This window comes from Penicillium waksmanii (genome assembly GCF_028829765.1).
Source record: "Penicillium waksmanii strain IBT 27052 chromosome Unknown utg000005l:1.0-5232799.0:1.0-5237142.0, whole genome shotgun sequence".
Lineage (NCBI taxonomy): Eukaryota > Fungi > Ascomycota > Eurotiomycetes > Eurotiales > Aspergillaceae > Penicillium > Penicillium waksmanii.
Window position 1 is genome coordinate 1282569 of NW_026643252.1, and position 19542 is coordinate 1302110.

Below are 19542 nucleotides of genomic sequence, written 5' to 3' on the forward strand. Positions count from 1 at the left end.
ACTTTCTCAGGCAGTTTCCCTTGACGTCTTGTCTTTAGGCTCTCCGGATGATTCTGCTGGTAGGTGTCGATCTTCACTTCGTGTGTTTTTCTCTCTTTGATTCTGTTCTTCTCTCATACGGCCATCGCGATGAGCCATGCTACTCGAATGATCTTGTCTTTAGGAGCACGCTTTGGAATTCAGAAAAGTTCCCGGAGGGCGTTTGAAAGGATTCATCATTCATCCCCCGTCTTTGCCATCGCCACGGGAAAGTCAGTTCATATACATCCGTCAATTTTCGCTTCCTGTAGACTCTTTCCTTCTATAGCAATATGAAAATTGTAATACATGATGGATTTCTACGTGATAAAGATCATCGTAACCAGACGATAGTAAAAAAAGGCACGATATTTCTCATCTGATTGCGCGGAAGCACCTGCTAGATCTATAGAGGATCTGCCGGAAGCTGATGCCTTATCTGCCGAAGCTCGGGCCAGCGAAATATGCCCCCCCCCTCACGCCCCGAATGCTACATCCCATCCCTCCTACATCAACCCAATTTCGCACGATCAATGGGCCATTCATGATTATCACATCAGCGAGGCGAGTAACAGGCCGGGTCGGGACCTTGGCCAGTAGTTACAGTATGTAACCTCTTCACATTGCCCGGGGCGCCGCCATCTCTGGGGATCTCTCGAAAAGTCATCCTTACAGCGAACTCGCCGCCTCTGCCTAGGTGGACAGCTAGCTAACGGAGATGCTATTCAACAGGATTTACCCGCCTTCGAAGATGTCGATTGATTAGCTCCGATGCCGCGTCTCCCGATGACCGGCCGTCGCTCAAGAAGCGCCCGCAGTTCCGCGACTACTTCGTTACCTATCTACCATCATCATCACTACATCCGGACCCTCGGGGACCAACCTCCCCCTTTCACAAACTCCCTCGTTCAGCATCTATACCACATACCGGCGAAACCCCGCACTCCCCGACCTCGTTCCAGCAACTAGTGGGACGAGAGACGACCGTGGTCCGAATCCCGCTGCGAAGCGCGAAGCACCATTACGGTGCCGTCACTGCCCGCGGTACCCGCCCGGCCAACGAGGATACATACCAAGCCGGCGTGATTGATGTACCTGCATTTGCGAAACGCCCTCCAGCATCACTGACCATCAAACGCTCCAAGAGTCCCCCCGCGCGAGTCCCGCGGGGCACAGACTGCTACGGGCGACCCTCAAGTCTTCTACTTTGGCATTTTCGACGGCCATGGCGGGTCGGAGTGCAGTACATTTCTAAAGGAAAACCTTCACGAATATATTCAAGACACTGCCGCAGAATTTGAAGTCAGCTCGGTTCTTCGAAACAAACAATTGCAGATAGGCGGGGCCGATTCATTGCCAGTTTTACAGGCGGGAAACCGCCAGCTCATCGGAGACCTTGAGAAGAGTCTTGTACAGAATTGGAGACGCCTAGTTGGTGGCTATTTTAAGCGATTCAAGCCCGCAACGTTCTCCTACTATGGATCCGATAGCGACGTGGACCCGGAGACCGCGCCCGATGGGAAAGTTTCCATGGAGGAAATCTTAGAGTATGCGTTTCTGCGTGCCGATCTCGATTTTGTGAAAGCGCAAGCTGCCAAGCGCGATGACGATCTTGTTCTAGCCGAAAAGCCTTTGAACGAGGACGAGATCCTCCACAGCCCGAGCTTGACCAGAAGTCCCAAGATTGGTGGCCGCTCGCGATTCAAGGGTGGTAGTACAGGAACTACTGCCATGATCTCGACACCCTCGCCAACTCCCTTTTGGCATCCCGCTGCCCCGTCAAGTCTACTTGTCTCCCATGTTGGTGATACAAGAGCCTTGCTGTGTTCGACCGACACTGGCGAGGCTATCCCGGTTAGTTCCAACCACCACCCATCGTCACCTATCGAGGCGGCTCGACTTCGCCGTTACGCTACGACCTTTGTCACCGACTCCTTTGGAGAAGAGCGCATGAGTGGACTCGCAAATACTCGCGCATTTGGAGATGTCCAGTCAAAGCGTATTGGCGTATCCGCCGAGCCAGAACTCAATCGCATCGAGATGGGCCCCGCCGAATTCTCGTTTTTGGTCATGATGTCGGATGGTGTCAGCGGCACACTCCTGGATCAAGAGATTGTGGATATCATCAAAGAAGCCAAGACCCCCGAGCAAGGTGCCCGTGATGTGGTGGGTTTCGCTACGGAGGTCTCTAAGGAAGGAGACAATGCCACTTGTCTTGTTATTCGGCTTGGCGGTTGGGAACGGCGACAAGAGGGAGGCGTGGGAAGCTTGGGGACCAAGGAGTCTCGCGAGTGGCGACGTCAGGATGCCACTGATCCGCGCAGGTCACGGACATGAGACAATCTCCAATATCCTAGATATCTTTTCAAGCGATGCTGTCTGTATATAGTTGTTTTGGGTTCTTTACGAGCTCAGTTGCACATACTAATTTCTTCTATACCACATTATTATACATATATCATTCAAGTGGCATTGTCATTTTCAACTTGCAGTTTATTTCAGGTTTCCTCTCCAGTTTACCCCCCCACCTGCTAGTAGAATCCTTTAATTAACGGGATCCGACTCGGAGGACGGGAGTAGAAAGAGGAAGCCCGGTGGATTCGGCGTGGGGAAAGCTTCCCAAGGTTCCGGGCGACCCGTAAACATTCTTTGCACTGGCACAACAGGGGTTTCTGTCATCCTTTTTCTTCCTTTCCTACCCCTAGTTCGTCGACTTGATTCCTCATCTTCCCCGGATACATCCGTTTCTCTCACGCTCTCTTCTTTTTATTTATTCTACCTACAATCCCCTTCCAGATCCACTCCGAATCCGAATTCCAACACGCGGCGCGCCTCAGCTTATCACCTTCCCTTATCTATTGCCCGACGAATTTTCTCCTTTCCCATAACTTAAACCCCCCCTACCTTCCCAAGTGCCGCAATATTTCCCTTGAGCTGCGCTTGCGACTACCGCTTCCAACCTTATCATTCTTATCACATCAAGCCTTCGTTTCGAACCGGGTTGTTGAAGTCAACCCGTGGTCCCCTGGCCGTGTTGCGTTGTCATCTTGATCACCCAACCTAATAACACCCCAACATCCACAACGCAATGAGCGCCCGAACACGTCGACAAAAGGCGGCCCTTGCTGCCGAGGGAAACGAGAGCGAGGAGTCAGCAAATGGCAATGGCACCCTGTCTACACCCTCTAAGAAGGCGCCCTCGAAGAAGCGGAGTAGATCGAACCTGAACGAGGAACCCAGGGAGAACATCTTCCTCTTTGCCCCCAACCTTATCGGTAGGTGAACATTCATAGCTCTATGGAAACCATCGAACCCATTATTGATCTGATGCCTCTTCTCAGGATATTCCCGAATCGTTCTCGCCATTGCCTCCCTCTACTACATGCCCCTCCACCCACGCACATGCTCTCTTCTTTACAGCGTGTCATGTTTGTTGGATGCGCTGGATGGCTATGCCGCGCGATACTTCAACCAATCGACTACCTTCGGCGCAGTGCTGGACATGGTGACTGATCGTTGCACTACTGCTTGTCTACTGGTGTTCCTGAGCTCGGCGTGGCCTCGCTGGGCCATCGTCTTCCAGAGCCTGATCTGCCTGGACATGGCCAGTCACTATATGCACATGTACGCCACTCTCAGCATGGGCGGCTCGAACATGAGCCACAAGAAGATCGATTCCGAGCGAAGCTGGATTCTCTACCAGTACTACCACAGCAAGGTACGACATCCATCGCATGATTTGAGGAGTACCTCCTGCTTACGCTAATCCGTTTATCTTCAAATTTAGACTGTTCTGTTCATCTGCTGCGGAGCCAATGAACTGTTCTTCATTGGTCTTTACCTCCTCTCCTTCTCCTCGCCTGTGCTGTCGCCCTCGCTGCTCCAGCCCGTCCCAGATGCGCAGCCCTCTTCCGCGCAGCCCGGTACCCCGGCCAACCCCGCGCTAAGCAGTCTCTTTGCGAGCCCCTGGAGTGCTGGTGCACTCGAGATGGCTCGTGCGAACAAGGTTGACAGCACTTTCCCATGGATCATCACCCTGGTCTCGCTGCCGATCATGGCATTCAAGCAGTATGTCAACGTCGTTCAGATGATCAATGCCAGCAAGTGGCTCGCGGAGGGAGATATCGCAGCCCGACGTGCCAACAAGAAATAAATTCTACTCCATGAACAGCTGCACAAATGGTCTCTCGGTTAACCGAGGGCCAGTTGAGATCATTTCCTTTCGTCTTTTATTTTGCCCCTGTCCGGGTCATGCATGTCTTTGGAGCTACGGTCTGTGATTTTGGGGACTGGCTGGCTGACAGTGTCATAAATTGTCGCCGGGACTCCCGTGGAGAGAATGGTTTGGTGGTTCGAATCCTATTGACGAGCGTTTTTGGGCGGAATAGGACTGCCCTATCGGAATGGGCTTGGTTGGGTTGGTTTTAGGAACGAACCTTTTGTACAGTACACACAGAGCTGTGTCACTTTCATTCTTTTTATTTACACCTGCTTCACTTCTTGTCTTCCCCTTTGACCCCGTCTTCTTTTCAGTCTTTCCCTCCCCTCGTTTAATATTCTGAACGCTTTGAGTATACATCATTTAATGCATGCCAACACTTTTTTCGCCGGCCGAGAAACATTGTAGTATACAGAGCCTGCACTAACTACTAGTAGTGTACACGGGAGACGGGGAGATCGGAGAACCCGATGACCTCAATCAGCCGCTAGTAGCCGCGTAGGATGAATGCCAGTGACGCGGTTCTGCACCATCGAAAATCATCCCCGTTGCACGGCGTCAATTTTCTTTGCGGCGCAGTTATGTGGGCTGCTCGGCGCCGATCTCGGAGTCGGAGGGGTCGACTTCACCCGCATCCCACCTTTTTTAAAGCTCCCCCTTGAGAACCAATTGAGTGTCTTCTGATTTCCATTCTTCTTACTTTTGTGCAATTTCATAATGTCTTCCTTCAACATCGTTGTCCTGGGTGGTGACCACTGTGGTCCTGAGGTACGCTCCTTCGCCATATTAACCCCCATATCCTTCCCCGTTCCCCCGGGTTCCGCGGGTCTTTCTTGAATCATAGCTAACGCCAAGTGAAATCATAGGTTACTACCGAGGCCATCAAGGTGAGCGGACTTGATATTTTGGTGCTGCATTGTGAGGAATAAACCCTAACATTTTCCTGGTATAAAGGTCCTCCGTGTGATCGAGAAGAACCGTGATGTCACCTTCAACCTGCAGGACAAGCTGTTCGGTGGTGTGAGTACTCCCCTGAGGACAGTCTCCAAGACCCTAGTTAATCCCGATTAATAGGCCTCTATCGACGACAACGGATCTCCCCTGACCGAGGATACCCTTGCGGCTGCTAAGAACGCCGACGCTGTGCTTCTGGGTGCCATTGGCGGACCGGTACGTTCGACACTTCGTCAAAACAATTCATAGGATGGCAGGCTCACAATGGATTATAACAACAGAAATGGGGCACTGGTGCTGTCCGTCCCGAGCAGGGTCTCCTGCGCCTCCGTAAGGAGATGGGCACCTTCGGTAACCTGCGTCCCTGCAACTTCGCCGCACCCTCGCTGGTCGAGAGCTCTCCATTGAAGGCCGAGGTCTGCCGTGGTGTCGACTTCAACATCATCCGTGAGCTGACTGGTGGTATCTACTTCGGTGAGCGCAAGGAGGACGACGGCTCCGGATTCGCCATGGACACCGAGCCCTACTCTCGCGCTGAGATCGAGCGCATCACCCGCCTGGCCGGTAACCTGGCCCTGCAGCACAACCCCCCCTCTCCCCGTGTGGAGTCTGGACAAGGCCAATGTTCTGGCTACTAGCCGTCTGTGGCGCAAGGTCGTCACTGAGATCATGGCCAATGAGTTCCCTCAGGTCCAGATCGGTCACCACCTGATCGACTCCGCTGCCATGCTTATGATCAAGGACCCCCGCAAGCTCAACGGTATCGTTGTCACCAGCAACCTCTTCGGTGATATCATTAGCGACGAGGCTAGTGTTATCCCCGGCTCGCTGGGTCTCCTGCCCAGTGCCAGTCTGAGCGGTGTTCCTGACGGCAAGAGTCGTGTCAACGGTATCTACGAGCCTATCCACGGTAAGTCATAACCCTTCCTCTTTCGATGTTTTGTATCGAAACACTCCTAATCACAATTTCAAATTAGGCTCCGCCCCCGATATTGCCGGAAAGGGCATCGTCAACCCCGTTGCCGCCATCCTCTCCGTCGCCATGATGATGCAGTACTCCTTCGGCATGTTCGCTGAGGCTCGCATCATCGAGAAGGCTGTCAGCAACGTCATCGAGGCTGGCACTCGCACTGGTGATATTGGTGGCAAGGCCACCACTGCCGAGGTTGGTGACGCCGTCGTTGCTGAGCTCGAGAAGCTCCTCAAGTAAAAGTCGCCGCTTAAACGAGCCGAGTGGTTTTATATATGAGACATGACTAGTGTAGAAGACCAAAATTGAATACCCTTTGGAATTTTTGATCCAGGACATCCTTTCATCAAACGTAGCTCAGGCTGGTGTATCCAAGTTTTGATTTGAGTATTCATTTCATTTAAAAATAAATCGCTGGCTCAGCCCGTAACGACACTTGGAGGGTATCTCTCGAAGTCGCTTAAACTCCAAATGCAAAGTAGGAGCAAAAACAGAAAAAGCCTCACAATCCGTAAAACATACGCCCTAATACCAACGCTATGCAAACACTCGGCATTAATGAAACAGCTACCTGATCACCGGCTCACCCATCCAATCCGGCTCATCAAGTCCAGAAGCAGCCATAAGACTACTCGGATCGACACCTCCGCCTTCCACACGTGAATGTGGTAGGGCATCAGCTCCCCGAAGCGATTGTCGAGCACTGTGTCGACGATGACGGCCATCCGCCGAAGCAGACGGAGCAGACACCATGCGTCGACGGGTATCATCGCATGCGAAGACCTGAAACCCACGTACATGGGTATCCTTTCCATTCTGATGGTTTTCCATCACGCGCATCTGAATAACCATAGCCTTCAGTACATTGCCCGCGTAAGGATCATCGAGGGTTCCTTGGTGGCCTGCGTCTTGACTAGTTGACTCCTCATCTGCCGTATCGCGGGCATCACTATCATCTTCTTGTGCCGTGGGGTTCTTCTGGGAACCCGAGGTCTGTGTCCGTCGCTGCGCACTCTTCGAACGCCGTTTCCGCTGCAACGTCTCCTCGCGAACCCAACCCCCATTTCGACCGCCGACACCTTCCAAGGGAACATTCACCCAGCCGCAGGGCCCGTCTCCCTCCCAAGTGGCGAATTCGACAAGGTCGTTCCCACCCATACCGGCCAAGAATATCATTTTCGTTGGCGTGTAGCTCTCGTCTAGTTCGAAGTCGAGATATACCCGGATGCGTACGACGGCGACCAACTTGAAGAAGTGCAGCGTGAGTGTGTGTGGCTGTGGCCCGTCGGATTGCCAGTATTGCATTGGTGAAGGGTGACGGAGGGCCGAGACACCGCAGCCAGGTTTGGAGGTGGAGACGGTCCAGGACGCGAGAGAGGAGATCTCGCGAAGGTTGGGAGGTAATGGAGATGGTGATTTTTCTATTTTTCCAGACGTTAGTGGGCTTGTTGATTCTTGGCGGGGTTCTCAGATGTAGGTGGAGGCGCAGGTAGATGTAGCGCACGACGTACCTCGATCGTGCATCTCTTCGTCAATATCTTCGTCCTCTAGTTGTTCTTCGAGCCCATCGTCGACCTCCTCGCCATACAGCTCTGACTCGTCAATATCTTCTTCGGGTTCCAGTTCATCGTCTGGGTCCAGGCCGATCGACTCATCGTCCTGTCCAACCATATCATGTGCATCTTGGTCGTAATATTCGAACTCTTCTTCCTCTTCTTCCTCCTCCTCTTCCTCCTCCTCCTCCTCTACCACTTCTTCTTCTGGGGATGGCGGTTGGGGTGGAGGTTGAGGTTGAGGTTGAGGTTGATGTTGATGTCTTCCACGCGCGAAAATAGAAAATGGATTGTGACTCGGAGGGGCCATCAAGACTGCTGGCTCTGGTGTGAGACCATTCGGACCTGAGGATGGTGGGTGTCGATGGGTTGGATTGGAGGGGGTGTGCCGGGAGGGAGGTGTCTGGAATTGGGCCCGCAGGTTCCCCGGACCGTCGGAGCCTTGATTCGCGAGGAGATCGTGAGGGTTTGGTTGTCGGCGCAGGTGAGGCATTGTGATGAAGCAAGGGAACCTCTCGGCGCGGAATTGATTGTTTTGCGACGCGGGGAGCTTGATTGTCGATTACCCCTTGTGGTTAGCGCCAATCGGAGCTGTCTTTTATACCTTGGCCCATGCTAAACCCTTTCAAGTTTGTTCCGAACTACAAAACCATCGATGTAACCTATATCAACTCTAGTTGGATCTTTGCCGGCCTGTAATCCGCTTAACACAATGAGTCATGTCTAGGAATGAGATTGGTTGGCTCAGGATTGGTTTTTTTTAGGTGGAAAAGTTTAGATATGATACTTCTATTAATTTGTTTAACTTGACGTTTCTTTTCTTTTCTTTTCTTTTGAAAGCATCTATGTCCCTCGGAAAGCAATACGAAATTTTTGCTCACTTTCCTACCCAGGATTGAGAGGGGCTTTGCGTTCAAATATTACTACCGTAATGCTGTTTGGTCAAGGTTAAACTCAGCAAAGAAAGGATTGCTCAATAATTCTGTAAGAAAATTGCCCTTTTATTTCAAGTTAGAGAACCTAAACTTGAATGCTTGTAGTATATTCCCCAGCAGTATAACACAGGAGAAGATTGTGGGACTAAAGCAGCGAGTGTGGGCATCGACAAACCCCGTTGATGTCATCTGGATTATCCTTTCTTCTTTTACCACTGACCTCAGTATTATTAATTCAAGTCTACAACAACCACCGGAGTAACTTCTGAGAAGTTTGGGACTAACCATATGAGCACATCTGGCCAAGTGGTCTACTGGACGGTCGCCGATCCTCTGCCCGTGTTCGTAAGCTTGTATGCACATGGGCTGATAACTCGCGCATAGGATAGCATATTAATTATCTGGCCTACGATGCAAAACCTTTTGATCCTCAGTTTATAATTGTCCACTAATCTCAAGTATTCATCTTCTTCCTAAGCCGCATCAAATGACGTCTCCGTGAAACGCTTGAATGATCGCCCTATGTGTTTTTCGTACGGTGTAGCATCTGTTGAATGCCCGATTCGAGGACCACTTAGCCATGCTTCCAGCTAATGAATGTTCAGATATTTCTTTCTCTACCTTCATAAATGGCATTTGGCCGTTGTCGTATCCGCAATAGAACGTATATGGCCCCAAAAGATATAGACAACGGATACCGCAGAATGCCCTGTGTAACATACCCGGCTCTCGGTCTTTCCTAACCCAAATCGTGGAAGCGCCCTCGGGCGCAAGCCTTCCAAAGTTTCATGCCTGTAGTCTTTTGTGCACGGTCTTCTTATTGCAGGTTTGTGGGCTCATTTTTATGCTATCTTGAATGAAATAGAGACTGAGAATATGGACCTAAATATCATCCCAGGGACTGGATAACCTGCCGAAGAAAAGCAATCTGCATCCGGAGGTCGTCATCATGATGTTGATTTCAAGTTCGATGCGATAGTATCCGAATTCATGAGATGACTATTATATACCATATGCGGCGCAATCTGTTGCAGACTCGGAGACTGATGACGGATACTACAAGTATATGCCATGCATACTGTGACCTTGAATCAAAAGATTGAATATTTATTGGTCCAAGTCAAAATTCATATTTAATCAAGGTATGTATATACAGTAGCCTGGTCCATACTTTCAAGCATCTCCCAGGTTTCGAAATGAGAGAATCGAAACAGACCTGAAAAATAGTTACTTCTCCCGTTCAGCCCTCCCCAACAGATGTGTGTGGTATATCGTCATTGACCAGCAAAGTATCTACTGGCATGGTTTTCAGGTGACACAGACACATCGTAATTAAGCATGCAGTGACACAGTTAGATCTCCACGCTTAGAGTCGGCTGCGCGAGTGAGGTTGGTTTCTGGAGGTGGATATAGCACCCGATGGGGCCGGGTTGAAACTCAAAGCAGACAAGTCCCCACCCTCCCAGAACCTCTGGACAGCTTTCCAATATCGATCTGCATCTTCTACCATGAGTGTGCAATGCGAACCAGACTCGAAAACAATTTGATCGGCGGTATAGCCCTGGGATCTGGCCTCTTCAAAGTGAGATTGGACATCTTCCCAACCCACCATGACGTCCTCTTTAGAGTAAATGTACAATCTTTTGGCATCTGTGCCAAACGTATTTGGATCGTTCAATGCGAGACGTAGGTCTCGCACTGCGCGAATGAACCCAGCATTCTGTAAACCATTGAGTACAGAAAGTGAGGGGTATAATATTGTGCCACTGACGAACTGAGCTATTGTGTTCTGGGGTACAGAGAGAAGGGCAGCACGATATGATCTTTCAAAGGCGTCATCTCCAGGGGAGCAGTCTAGAATTATACCCCGAATTCTAGAAAAAGAAATGCCATGCCCTGATCGGTTTCTTCTCTCATGGCGAGGGATAGTTGTACCCCAATATTGCATCCGCCATGAGAGAATAAATGGAATAAAATACCAGGTCGGTCCTCTGTGTCCCAGGGCTCGTCGCCGGCGAACGGCGACGCCAAGACCTGACGGATTGCACGGCGGGCGGGCTTGAGACGACGTCGGATCCATCTGAATGGCCGAAAAGCAGTGTCGGGGATGCTTGTCGTGATTAAAAGAAGAGCTGAGGATGGGTAAAGCTGTCGATACTGGGAGAGGTACTTGTTGATGCGGCGGGGGTGGCACCCCCAGCCCAGGTACACAAAACCACCAAAGCAGGCGCGAGTGTTCCTGGTCCACCAGAGCTGTCATTGCCTGGCGGTTCATGCAGGTAGATATCCTCACCAATCAACCGCAAAGGTTCGAATATTGATGTCATGACGATGTACCGATACCGATGGATGATGGAGCTTCACAAGGAGAGGAAAGGATAACCCGCGGGGAGGAGGTTCAGGTCCGTGCGTTTGCTTCGCGCCAGATAAACATCAGACTAGCTTAAGATATACGCTGGCTCATCAGCTGGATTAGTTATGATATACATGGAGCATTTCGGTGGGCCTCCGCCATAATCTAGTTGTCGACAACATGAAGGTAGGTATATCTCCGGCCGAATTTTGTCTTGGTATCTCCCAACCGTGTTCGCTTGGGTCGGAAGCCACAGGTGGAAAGTGGAGCAGAGTGTAGCCCGAATCAACGAGTCGAGGCCCTAGGTTCTTTCTTATCCAGCGAATTGTATGGATCCGAATCCGTACCAACCATGTTCCACCAAGGGGAAGAAAACGGGATTTCCATGTCGAGCAGCTGCTACTCGTAGTAAGTAACGGGGATCCGAAGACGCAATTTGCAGTGCGTCGACGAATGAGTTCTCGGTATATTCCGGAGTATCTTTGAGGCACGGCATGTTGTAAATTGAATGTGCTACTCCGCCGTGTCAAAACCTGCTTTTGGGTCGAGAGTTCTCTGTGATTGGCCGGTACGACCGCCCGGTTAGAGATGCGAAGGCGACCAGACCAAGGTGGGAAAAGGACTTGGGAGTAAAATGAAATGAAGGGGGGGAAAGAGGTACGAGTAGAAATGAAGTGAAGCCAGCAGTGACGCAGGTGGGGGGAGGGACGTAAAAAAAAAATCAAGGTAGATGCAGATGGGAAGGTGGTTTAAATCATATTGGCGTACTCGTAGCACTGGCACTGGCACCTGCTGGCACCTGTTGGTAGCACCTGCCGTTGCCTGACTACATCTTGCGGGCACCTTCCAAAGGTTCACAAGTTCACCTGGGCACGTTTTCTGCCGACCCCCTCCTCCTCGTCCTCGTCCTCCTCCTTCTCCTTCTCCTTCTCTTCCTTCTCCCTTTGCTTTTCTTTTCCTCTCCACCTTGACTCTTCCCCAAGCATCACCACTTTTCTTCTTTAGCGCCGACTCGCGGTGCGTCTACACCCCAAGACGGCACCCTCACACCAATTGCACCGGCCCTTGTCGTCGGTTCGCATTCCGCCGGCCCCATAGTCCTTTCGTCCGCGCGCGGCGAGCACTATGGCCGACTCCCCCGCCGATTCCCCCCTCACCGATGAGGGACTCGCCCCCCCTCGACCCTGCATCACCAGCCACGCAAGCCGGCTCTGCCTCAGTGCCGAATCTTATCCCATCGAGTGAACTCCCAGCTGATATCTCCGCCTCGTCGACGCATATCGGTCAGATCAATGCTGCACGGCAGGGTGCGGGTACCCCGCCGCCACGCCCCCTTCCATCCATGAGCTCACAAGGAGTTGGAGGACTGAACCAGGATATCATGGCCAAAATGAAAGCTTTCTCTCTTTCCAGACAGGGTGTCCCTACCACATTACCACACACTGCCTCCACCGGGACGATACCAACGTCCCAGGAGGCCGGCGCTGGTGGTGCTTTGGCGGGACGCATGCCGACCGCACGTCCCAATATCAAAGATTGGGCCTCCTCCCCTACCATCCCCGCCGTCAATTCCACACCGGCATCTCCGCGACCAGGTCCGACCGGTGGTTTGGCAGCTAAACGTATGAAACCTGGTCTGAAGCTGTCAGATGTCACCGGACCGCCACCGCCAGTAAATGGCACGGACCCCAAACCCGCGGAGCAGAATGGCGGCGGCGGCGGCGGCGGCGGAGGAGGAGGAGGAGGAGGAGGAGAATCGGCCTTCACCAAATACGCCGAGTTCATTGATACCAAGGCTGGAACCTTGAATTTCAAAAATAAGGCCATCTTGCATGGAGGTGGCGTGGAGTTTTCTTCGGGGCATAGCTTCAAGATCTCTCTTGATGAAGTCGATCGGTTGGATGAGCTAGGCAAGGGTAATTATGGTACGGTTTACAAAGTCCGACACAGTCGCCCGCAAATGCGAAAGCCTGGAACGGGGCTGGGTGGGATCGTTAGTCGAGCACCGGGACAGGATGACAATCTCGTCCGTCAAGATAACCTGTCAGGTGTGACTATGGCCATGAAGGAAATTCGGCTTGAGCTGGATGAGAGCAAGTTTGCCCAAATCATCATGGAATTGGATATTCTGCATCGCTGTGTCTCGCCTTTTATCATCGATTTCTATGGAGCGTTCTTCCAAGAAGGAGCTGTCTATATGTGTGTTGAGTTTATGGATGGAGGTTCAATCGACAAGCTGTACGAAGGCGGTGTTCCAGAGAATATCCTGCGCAAGGTCACCCTCTCGACAATCATGGGGTTAAAGGCGCTCAAGGACGAACATAATATCATTCACCGCGACGTCAAACCCACGAATATTTTGATTAATAGCAAGGGCCAGATCAAGATCTGTGATTTCGGAGTCAGTGGGAACCTGGTTTCGAGCATTGCAAAGACAAACATTGGCTGTCAAAGCTACATGGCCCCGGAGCGAATCGCCGGCGGCGGAATGCAGCAATCGGGAGCGAGCAGCGGTGGAACATACAGTGTACAAAGCGACATCTGGAGTCTGGGGCTGTCCGTCATCGAGTGCGCAATGGGACGTTATCCGTACCCGCCGGAGACCTTCACCAACATCTTCAGCCAGCTTCATGTGAGTCTTTCCCTACTGTTTAACATCTTGATCTAGATCTAACCTGGTTCGAATTAGGCAATCGTTCATGGCGATCCGCCTGGCCTCCCCGAATCTGGATACTCAGAGGAGGCTCATGCATTTGTGCAAGCTTGCCTCGATAAGAATCCCAAAAACCGACCGACCTACAACATGTTACTGCGGCATGCATGGCTTGTGCCTTTGATGCGCCCGCCGCCTGAGGCTGAAGCAGCGGCTGCCTCCGCATCTTCGGAGCCTGGTCAGGACCCTCCGTCATCCATGACTGAGGATAAAGAGGTCGCCGACTGGGTCCACCAGCAGCTTCAGCGCCGGAAAGACGGTCTACTCCACGACGTCGAAAAGCCAGCCCTACACGCTGTGGCTCTGGACAAAGTAGCGAACAACCCTGGATAAGAACCATCTCTGGCAACCCCGCAACAACAAACTGAACAACTAGATCAGTCGGCATTGAAAATCTTGTGATATTGTCTTTTAACCCCAGGAAAGATTCTTATTTCTGGAACCAACAACGTGCATGGAAAGTGGCGCAGGCGCTGCTGGCCTTGACGCTGTGCATGCACCCGCTAATCTACCGAGCCGCCTCTTTCTCTGGCATCGCAACTTTCCCGTGGCGCTTCAATGGGTGATATTTCACCCAGCTTCCATTTAGGACCACATCTTCAGCATCTGCATAGAGCTATGTCACTTTGGAACCATGAGACCTGAACCTGAGGCTCGACGCCAGGATACTCCCAGTTCATGGTTAAAGTGGATTACCTCCGCCCTCTTAAGTGTGAGAGAAGGAACATATCTTGAACCATACATCATGCTATACGATAAATATTCTGAATCCATTTCATGTTTCACATATGGCCAAGACTATACCCATCGATGGATCTCCAACATTCTTGTGTTCACGTTTCGTTCTGAGATGCATAGTACGATGATGCTGTAAATAACATTGATACTAGGAGTAGATGAATTTCAACGATACCATACCTGGGCACTTAACCGTAAACAACTAGTCGAATCCTGGAATTGAATTAAGACGTGAGCACGGTGAGGCTGTTCGGGGATGGCTCTGAACTGGTCTCTCAAGTGGTGCTTAAGTGAGGCTATTACCAACAAATGACGTTTAGGGCAACTTGGAAGTTGAGGCTTCACTTGAATTTTTGTCAAGTCCCATATAAGGACCTCGTGAACTGATATTTTATCAATAGCTTATCTGGATATCCAATGGGACCATCCCATTGCCAGCCCAGTTCAATCTGATACTTCCGTCATAGGCGGTGTCTTCCTTTTAAAGGGGGAGCACCACCGACGTCAGAGCCTCTTCCGTGGAACGTCGTTACCGCATCCTTGGGGGTTCAGGTTCATTCGACATCCTAGTACCATCAGCATGGGGCAGAAGGCCTCCCTTCCGCGGCCTGGGACCCGGCTCCAAGTCATCGGGGCAGGTCTTCCACGCACTGGAACAGCCTCTCTCACCATGGCCCTGGAAACCCTGCTAGATGGCCCAATCTGGCATGGTGGGACGCAAACCACCCTGGGCCCCCCCATCTCAAATCAAAGCTTGGGGGAGAATTTTGGAACATTGGCTGGCTAGAACGGCGCCCGATCGATCAGCTGTATTGGAGCTCATGGAGCACGAATTAAATGGCTACGCTGCCATTACCGATTGCCCTGGTGGCCAACTCGTCCCTGAATTATTGGAACTGTACCCAACCGCCAAAGTCATTTGTACAGTGCGCGACCCCATTAAATGGGAGAAGAGCCTAGATCAGGTGAGAGGACTCACTTTGATGTGGTGCATCCAGGCCATTCTTCTCCCTCTTCCTGGTATGCGACACTTTATCTCGTACTGCACGCTTTTACGCGATCAATGGGTGGAAATCTATGGTGAAGCCATCCCGACACGCCAGACTTATATTCGCCATATTTCATGGTTGAAAGAGGCCGTCCCCGAGGACCGATTGATGTTTTTTGACGTGCGCGATGGCTGGGAGCCGCTCTGCGAATTTCTCGGCAAGGAGGTTCCGAAAGATTTGCCGTTCCCTCATGTCAACGATGGGGATGCGATAGGGGAAGTTGCGAAATTTCATGTACGACGGGGCCTCACTCGATGGGCTATTATTTTGGGTGTTCTGGCTGTTGCGGTCGCATACATTGTCTAACAATTAATAGATAGGATCGGTGGCGCTTGAAGAGTCAATTCTGTTTGCGTGGGTCGACAACGATCTCGTTTTTTTTTTCTCTTTTTTTTTATATATATATATATATATATTTTTAGCTATGTGTATATTAAAGAACTCCATCTTATTGCGTGTGATTGTGCCATTGGCGCAACACTTTTCTTGACCGAATCACGTCGAGGACACAAACACCCATCTAAAGCCGTCTGAAGCCTTCTCCGACCCCCACAGTTCCGGCCCCCAATACCAACTGCCGCCTGGTGGATGTCTGACAGGGGTCTTATTTCGAATCTAACCAATAAATCCAAGCTAGCAAAGTAAAGTTTCCGCCAAGCATGGCAAAAGATGGCCCAACTCAAACTGCACTCTCTGACTTGAGCTTCATCTCGGTAATTTAGAATCGGTGGAGCTTCCCCAGGGTATCTCCAGGTTCTGTCCATGGGGCGATGGGGTTTCTAGCTGTCATATTATCTATAAAACAGAGCCACCAGCCATCCTCGAACGAGTCAATTTATTACCATTTGAACAATACTTCATTCGCCGTAACTGACCCACGCAGGGGAAACCACCACGATGATAACCAACATCTACATCATCACAGCCATCTCGGTCATAGGCGGAACACTATTTGGCTTTGACCTGTCTTCAATGTCAGCCATGTGAGTTATTCTGTAAATACTATGGCAACACTACTTGTGCTCTTTTCTTATACTTTCTCAGAATAGGGACAAATCAATACAAATGCTACTTCAATCAGGGGCCACATGGATATCCATTCAGTAATTCCCCCGACTGTTCGGGTCCTCGTTCGTTGATACAGGGCGGCATAACAGCATCCATGCCTGGAGGTTCCTTCATAGGGGCTCTTGTGTCCGGACTACTTACAGATGCGTTTGGAAGAAAGTCGTCGATTCAAATCGGCTCTGTGATCTGGTTCGTCTGCTACCTCTGCGTGAAGGGGTTTGGCGTCCCTGACTTATGCACTACAGGATCATTGGAAGTGTTATCTCATGTGCGGCACAAAATTTCCCCATGCTGATTGTGGGCCGGTTTATCAACGGCATTTGTGTTGGAATTTGCTCTGCCCAGGTACCAGTCTATGTTGCCGAACTAGCACCAGCCCATAAAAGAGGTCTTGTCGTCGGTGCGCAGCAATGGGCCATTACCTGGGGTATCTTGATTATGTTTTACATCTCATATGGATGTTCGTTTTTGAAAGGTACAGCGTCATTTAGGGTGCCTTGGGCTCTGCAGATGATTCCGGCTATATTTCTCTTCTTTGGAATATTTTGGATGCCCGAGTCTCCGCGATGGCTCGCGAAACAGGACCGCTGGGATGACTGCCAGAAGATATTGGCCCTCATCCATGCTAACAATAATCCTGATGATGATCTTGTTCGAATGGAGCTCCAGCAGTTGAGAGAAGCGTGTGATATGGACCGCATTCAGTCTGATGTTTCTTTCACTGAACTGGTAAAGCCGCCAATGCTCTGGAGACTCCATATTGGCGTTTTCGTGCAGATATGGTCTCAATTGACTGGAATCAATGTCATTATGTATTGTGAGTACCCTGCAACTACTAGATTATGTTTTGGGTATGGATTTGCTAATCGGATTCAAGACATCACCTTTGTGTTTGGTATGGCGGGGCTGAGTGGTAACAACAATTTGGTCGCATCTTCTATCAACTATGTCATCAATGTTGTTGTTACCGTGCCCGCTCTTCTATATCTGGACAAAGTCGGCCGAAGACCCATTCTACTGATGGGTAGTATCTCTCTCACGGTATGGTGGTTCCTCTGTGCTGGGCTCATGGGAGGCTACGGCTCCCCAGCACCTCCAGGTGGATTGAATCACATTGCAGAAGAAAGTTGGTCAATAACCGGTACCCCCGCGAAAGTGGTAATTGCCTGTTCCTATTTGGTGGTAGCCTCTTTTGCGCCTAGTTGGGGACCAGTGTCTTGGGTATATCCACCCGAGCTGTTTCCCCTGCGCCTTCGAGGAAAAGCTGTCGCGCTCTCCACCGCCAGCAACTGGATGTTCAACTTCGCATTGAGCTATTACACACCTCCAGCTTTTGTTAATATCAAATGGAAGACCTATCTTATCTTCGGGGTTTTTAGCTTTGCAATGACGCTTCATGTGTTCTTCTGTTTCCCCGAGACAGCAGGAAAGACATTGGAGGAGGTCGAAGGGTTACTGAACGAAAACCGAGCGCCATGGAGAGCTGCATCTAACAAGCGGGATTTGGAAAATGTAGTGATGGAATCTACCCAAGCCCAAGAGAAAAGAGAAGAGGAGATTCATGTGGAGAGTGCCTGAGTTTATTTTCAAAGCGAAACTGAGAATGAAACTAGGCATGGGTTTGTCCTTCATCTTTTTGTATCTCTTGAATTCAAATTCAATTATTTCAGGAGACATAGCAAATACTCAAGAGACTTGTGCTTTTTGACGATTTGGAAGGTTGATTCAGTATATGATTAAGTTAGGACGATAGATCAGGATGATTATAACTAATTGGAAATCCAAAACTGCCTGCACCAATATCAAAGAGCTCGGATTCTAAACTAGAAAAGTCCGGACAGAATAAATTGAAGTCAGGTGTGAGCATGTCCATAGAAACTGGGACTTGCATCTCTGGATTTTCAGCATCGTGGGAATCATCTGCATATGCCGCCGACTCTCCACTTGTCGGAAACATAACATTTTGGTAAATCTGTGATGCTGAATTTTCATTTTCGTGTTGTACTGAATTGGTCGCATCGGAAAGCCATATCCTTTTCAGCAATTTTGAATAGCGATAACCGATATGAGAATCGCATGTTGCTGCTTGCTCGAGAACGCGTATAAATCGCTGAACAAGCTCAACAATATCCTTATGCTGCGATGCTGAAAAGGCACCGAAGGCAGCCGCTTTATATAAGAAGACTGCGGAATAGATCGTATAAACGTAGAATCGAAATGGCATATAGCGAATATGTGCCACCGGATCCGTCTCATTGGAAATCATCAGTATCTTTTGGGCAGAATCAACCGCCTCAAAGACGTACACCCCATCTGGAGTGGACATTATTCCTTGGGGGAAAAGCGAAGAGGCCTTTACTGGTGGCGATCCAATGGCATCATGGTTGCGATTGTCTTGAACGGCCCTCGAAAGAATTGATTGGAAAGAAAATGCACATACGTATAGACGTACGTACTCTTTAACAATTCTCAATGTGCTATATAGCTTTGGAGACGCGTCGAGTTTGCCCCAGCGATCATGCCATGCGGACAAAGACCGGCGAAAGTCGTCTAGATAGCGATTATAGTCGCCCCAGTGTACCATTTGCATTCTTCTTTCTTTTGATGAGTAGAGAATATCGTGCGCATTATGAAGAAGCTGTGTGAGCTCAATTGTAGCCTGGAGCACTTGCGCATAGTTGTGCTCAGCATCCACACTGAGTCGAAGACTTGGGAAGTCATCAGCTGTAAACCTTGTCGACAGGGACGGTCCACGAGACCAAAATGATTGCCCCATTCGAACTGATATCTGGCGATCGGCAATATAGACAACTGAGAAGATTAGCAAAGCTGAATATTCGTGTTTGGGTAGTAATATTTACAGATCCAGGCTAGTTGTTTCCGGTTTACTACGTCTTCCGGCTCTCCTCGCACTTTCTCTCGAAATGACGCTTTGTCGAGTCGAAGAAGATAGGAGTGTCTCACTGCTTGAC

At 50.3% G+C, this 19542-nt stretch overlaps 9 protein-coding genes across 9 annotated transcripts; 6 read left to right on the top strand and 3 right to left on the bottom strand.

Moving 5' to 3' along the window:
• Positions 1–505: 505 nt before the first annotated feature.
• Positions 506–2355, top strand: ptcA (type 2C protein phosphatase PTC6; the record flags this gene model as incomplete). Its single annotated transcript, XM_057264608.1, has 3 exons — positions 506–623; positions 751–1164; positions 1217–2355. The coding sequence occupies 3 exons, from the start codon at positions 506–508 to the stop codon at positions 2353–2355; spliced, it is 1671 nt and encodes a 556-aa protein (XP_057122328.1).
• Positions 2356–3106: 751 nt separating this feature from the next.
• N7481_005390 (CDP-diacylglycerol--inositol 3-phosphatidyltransferase) lies at positions 3107–4171 on the top strand (the record flags this gene model as incomplete). The annotated part of the gene is made up of 3 exons (XM_057264609.1): positions 3107–3293; positions 3360–3736; positions 3806–4171. The coding sequence occupies 3 exons, from the start codon at positions 3107–3109 to the stop codon at positions 4169–4171; spliced, it is 930 nt and encodes a 309-aa protein (XP_057122329.1).
• Positions 4172–4954: 783 nt separating this feature from the next.
• Positions 4955–6401, top strand: leu2A (3-isopropylmalate dehydrogenase LEU2; the record flags this gene model as incomplete). The annotated part of the gene is made up of 7 exons (XM_057264610.1): positions 4955–5005; positions 5104–5124; positions 5192–5257; positions 5312–5407; positions 5473–5793; positions 5846–6101; positions 6169–6401. The coding sequence occupies 7 exons, from the start codon at positions 4955–4957 to the stop codon at positions 6399–6401; spliced, it is 1044 nt and encodes a 347-aa protein (XP_057122330.1).
• A 327-nt stretch (positions 6402–6728) lies between these two features.
• Positions 6729–8207, bottom strand: N7481_005392 (anaphase promoting complex subunit DOC1; the record flags this gene model as incomplete). Its single annotated transcript, XM_057264611.1, has 2 exons — positions 6729–7582; positions 7673–8207. The coding sequence occupies 2 exons, from the start codon at positions 8205–8207 to the stop codon at positions 6729–6731; spliced, it is 1389 nt and encodes a 462-aa protein (XP_057122331.1).
• A 1808-nt stretch (positions 8208–10015) lies between these two features.
• On the bottom strand, positions 10016–10976 carry N7481_005393 (uncharacterized protein; the record flags this gene model as incomplete). Its single annotated transcript, XM_057264612.1, is given in 2 exon segments — positions 10016–10806; positions 10820–10976. 2 exon segments carry the CDS (start codon positions 10974–10976, stop codon positions 10016–10018), a joined length of 948 nt encoding a protein of 315 aa, XP_057122332.1.
• A 1185-nt stretch (positions 10977–12161) lies between these two features.
• Positions 12162–14048, top strand: pbs2 (mitogen-activated protein kinase kinase PBS2; the record flags this gene model as incomplete). Its single annotated transcript, XM_057264613.1, has 2 exons — positions 12162–13634; positions 13692–14048. The coding sequence occupies 2 exons, from the start codon at positions 12162–12164 to the stop codon at positions 14046–14048; spliced, it is 1830 nt and encodes a 609-aa protein (XP_057122333.1).
• A 1097-nt stretch (positions 14049–15145) lies between these two features.
• Positions 15146–15808, top strand: N7481_005395 (sulfotransferase family protein; the record flags this gene model as incomplete). The annotated part of the gene is made up of 1 exon (XM_057264614.1): positions 15146–15808. The coding sequence occupies one exon, from the start codon at positions 15146–15148 to the stop codon at positions 15806–15808; it is 663 nt and encodes a 220-aa protein (XP_057122334.1).
• An 856-nt stretch (positions 15809–16664) lies between these two features.
• Positions 16665–18148, top strand: N7481_005396 (sugar porter family MFS transporter; the record flags this gene model as incomplete). The annotated part of the gene is made up of 3 exons (XM_057264615.1): positions 16665–16759; positions 16816–17387; positions 17448–18148. 3 exons carry the CDS (start codon positions 16665–16667, stop codon positions 18146–18148), a joined length of 1368 nt encoding a protein of 455 aa, XP_057122335.1.
• A 163-nt stretch (positions 18149–18311) lies between these two features.
• Positions 18312–19346, bottom strand: N7481_005397 (fungal specific transcription factor domain-containing protein; the record flags this gene model as incomplete). The annotated part of the gene is made up of 1 exon (XM_057264616.1): positions 18312–19346. The coding sequence occupies one exon, from the start codon at positions 19344–19346 to the stop codon at positions 18312–18314; it is 1035 nt and encodes a 344-aa protein (XP_057122336.1).
• Between the last annotated feature and the right edge of the window lie 196 nt (positions 19347–19542).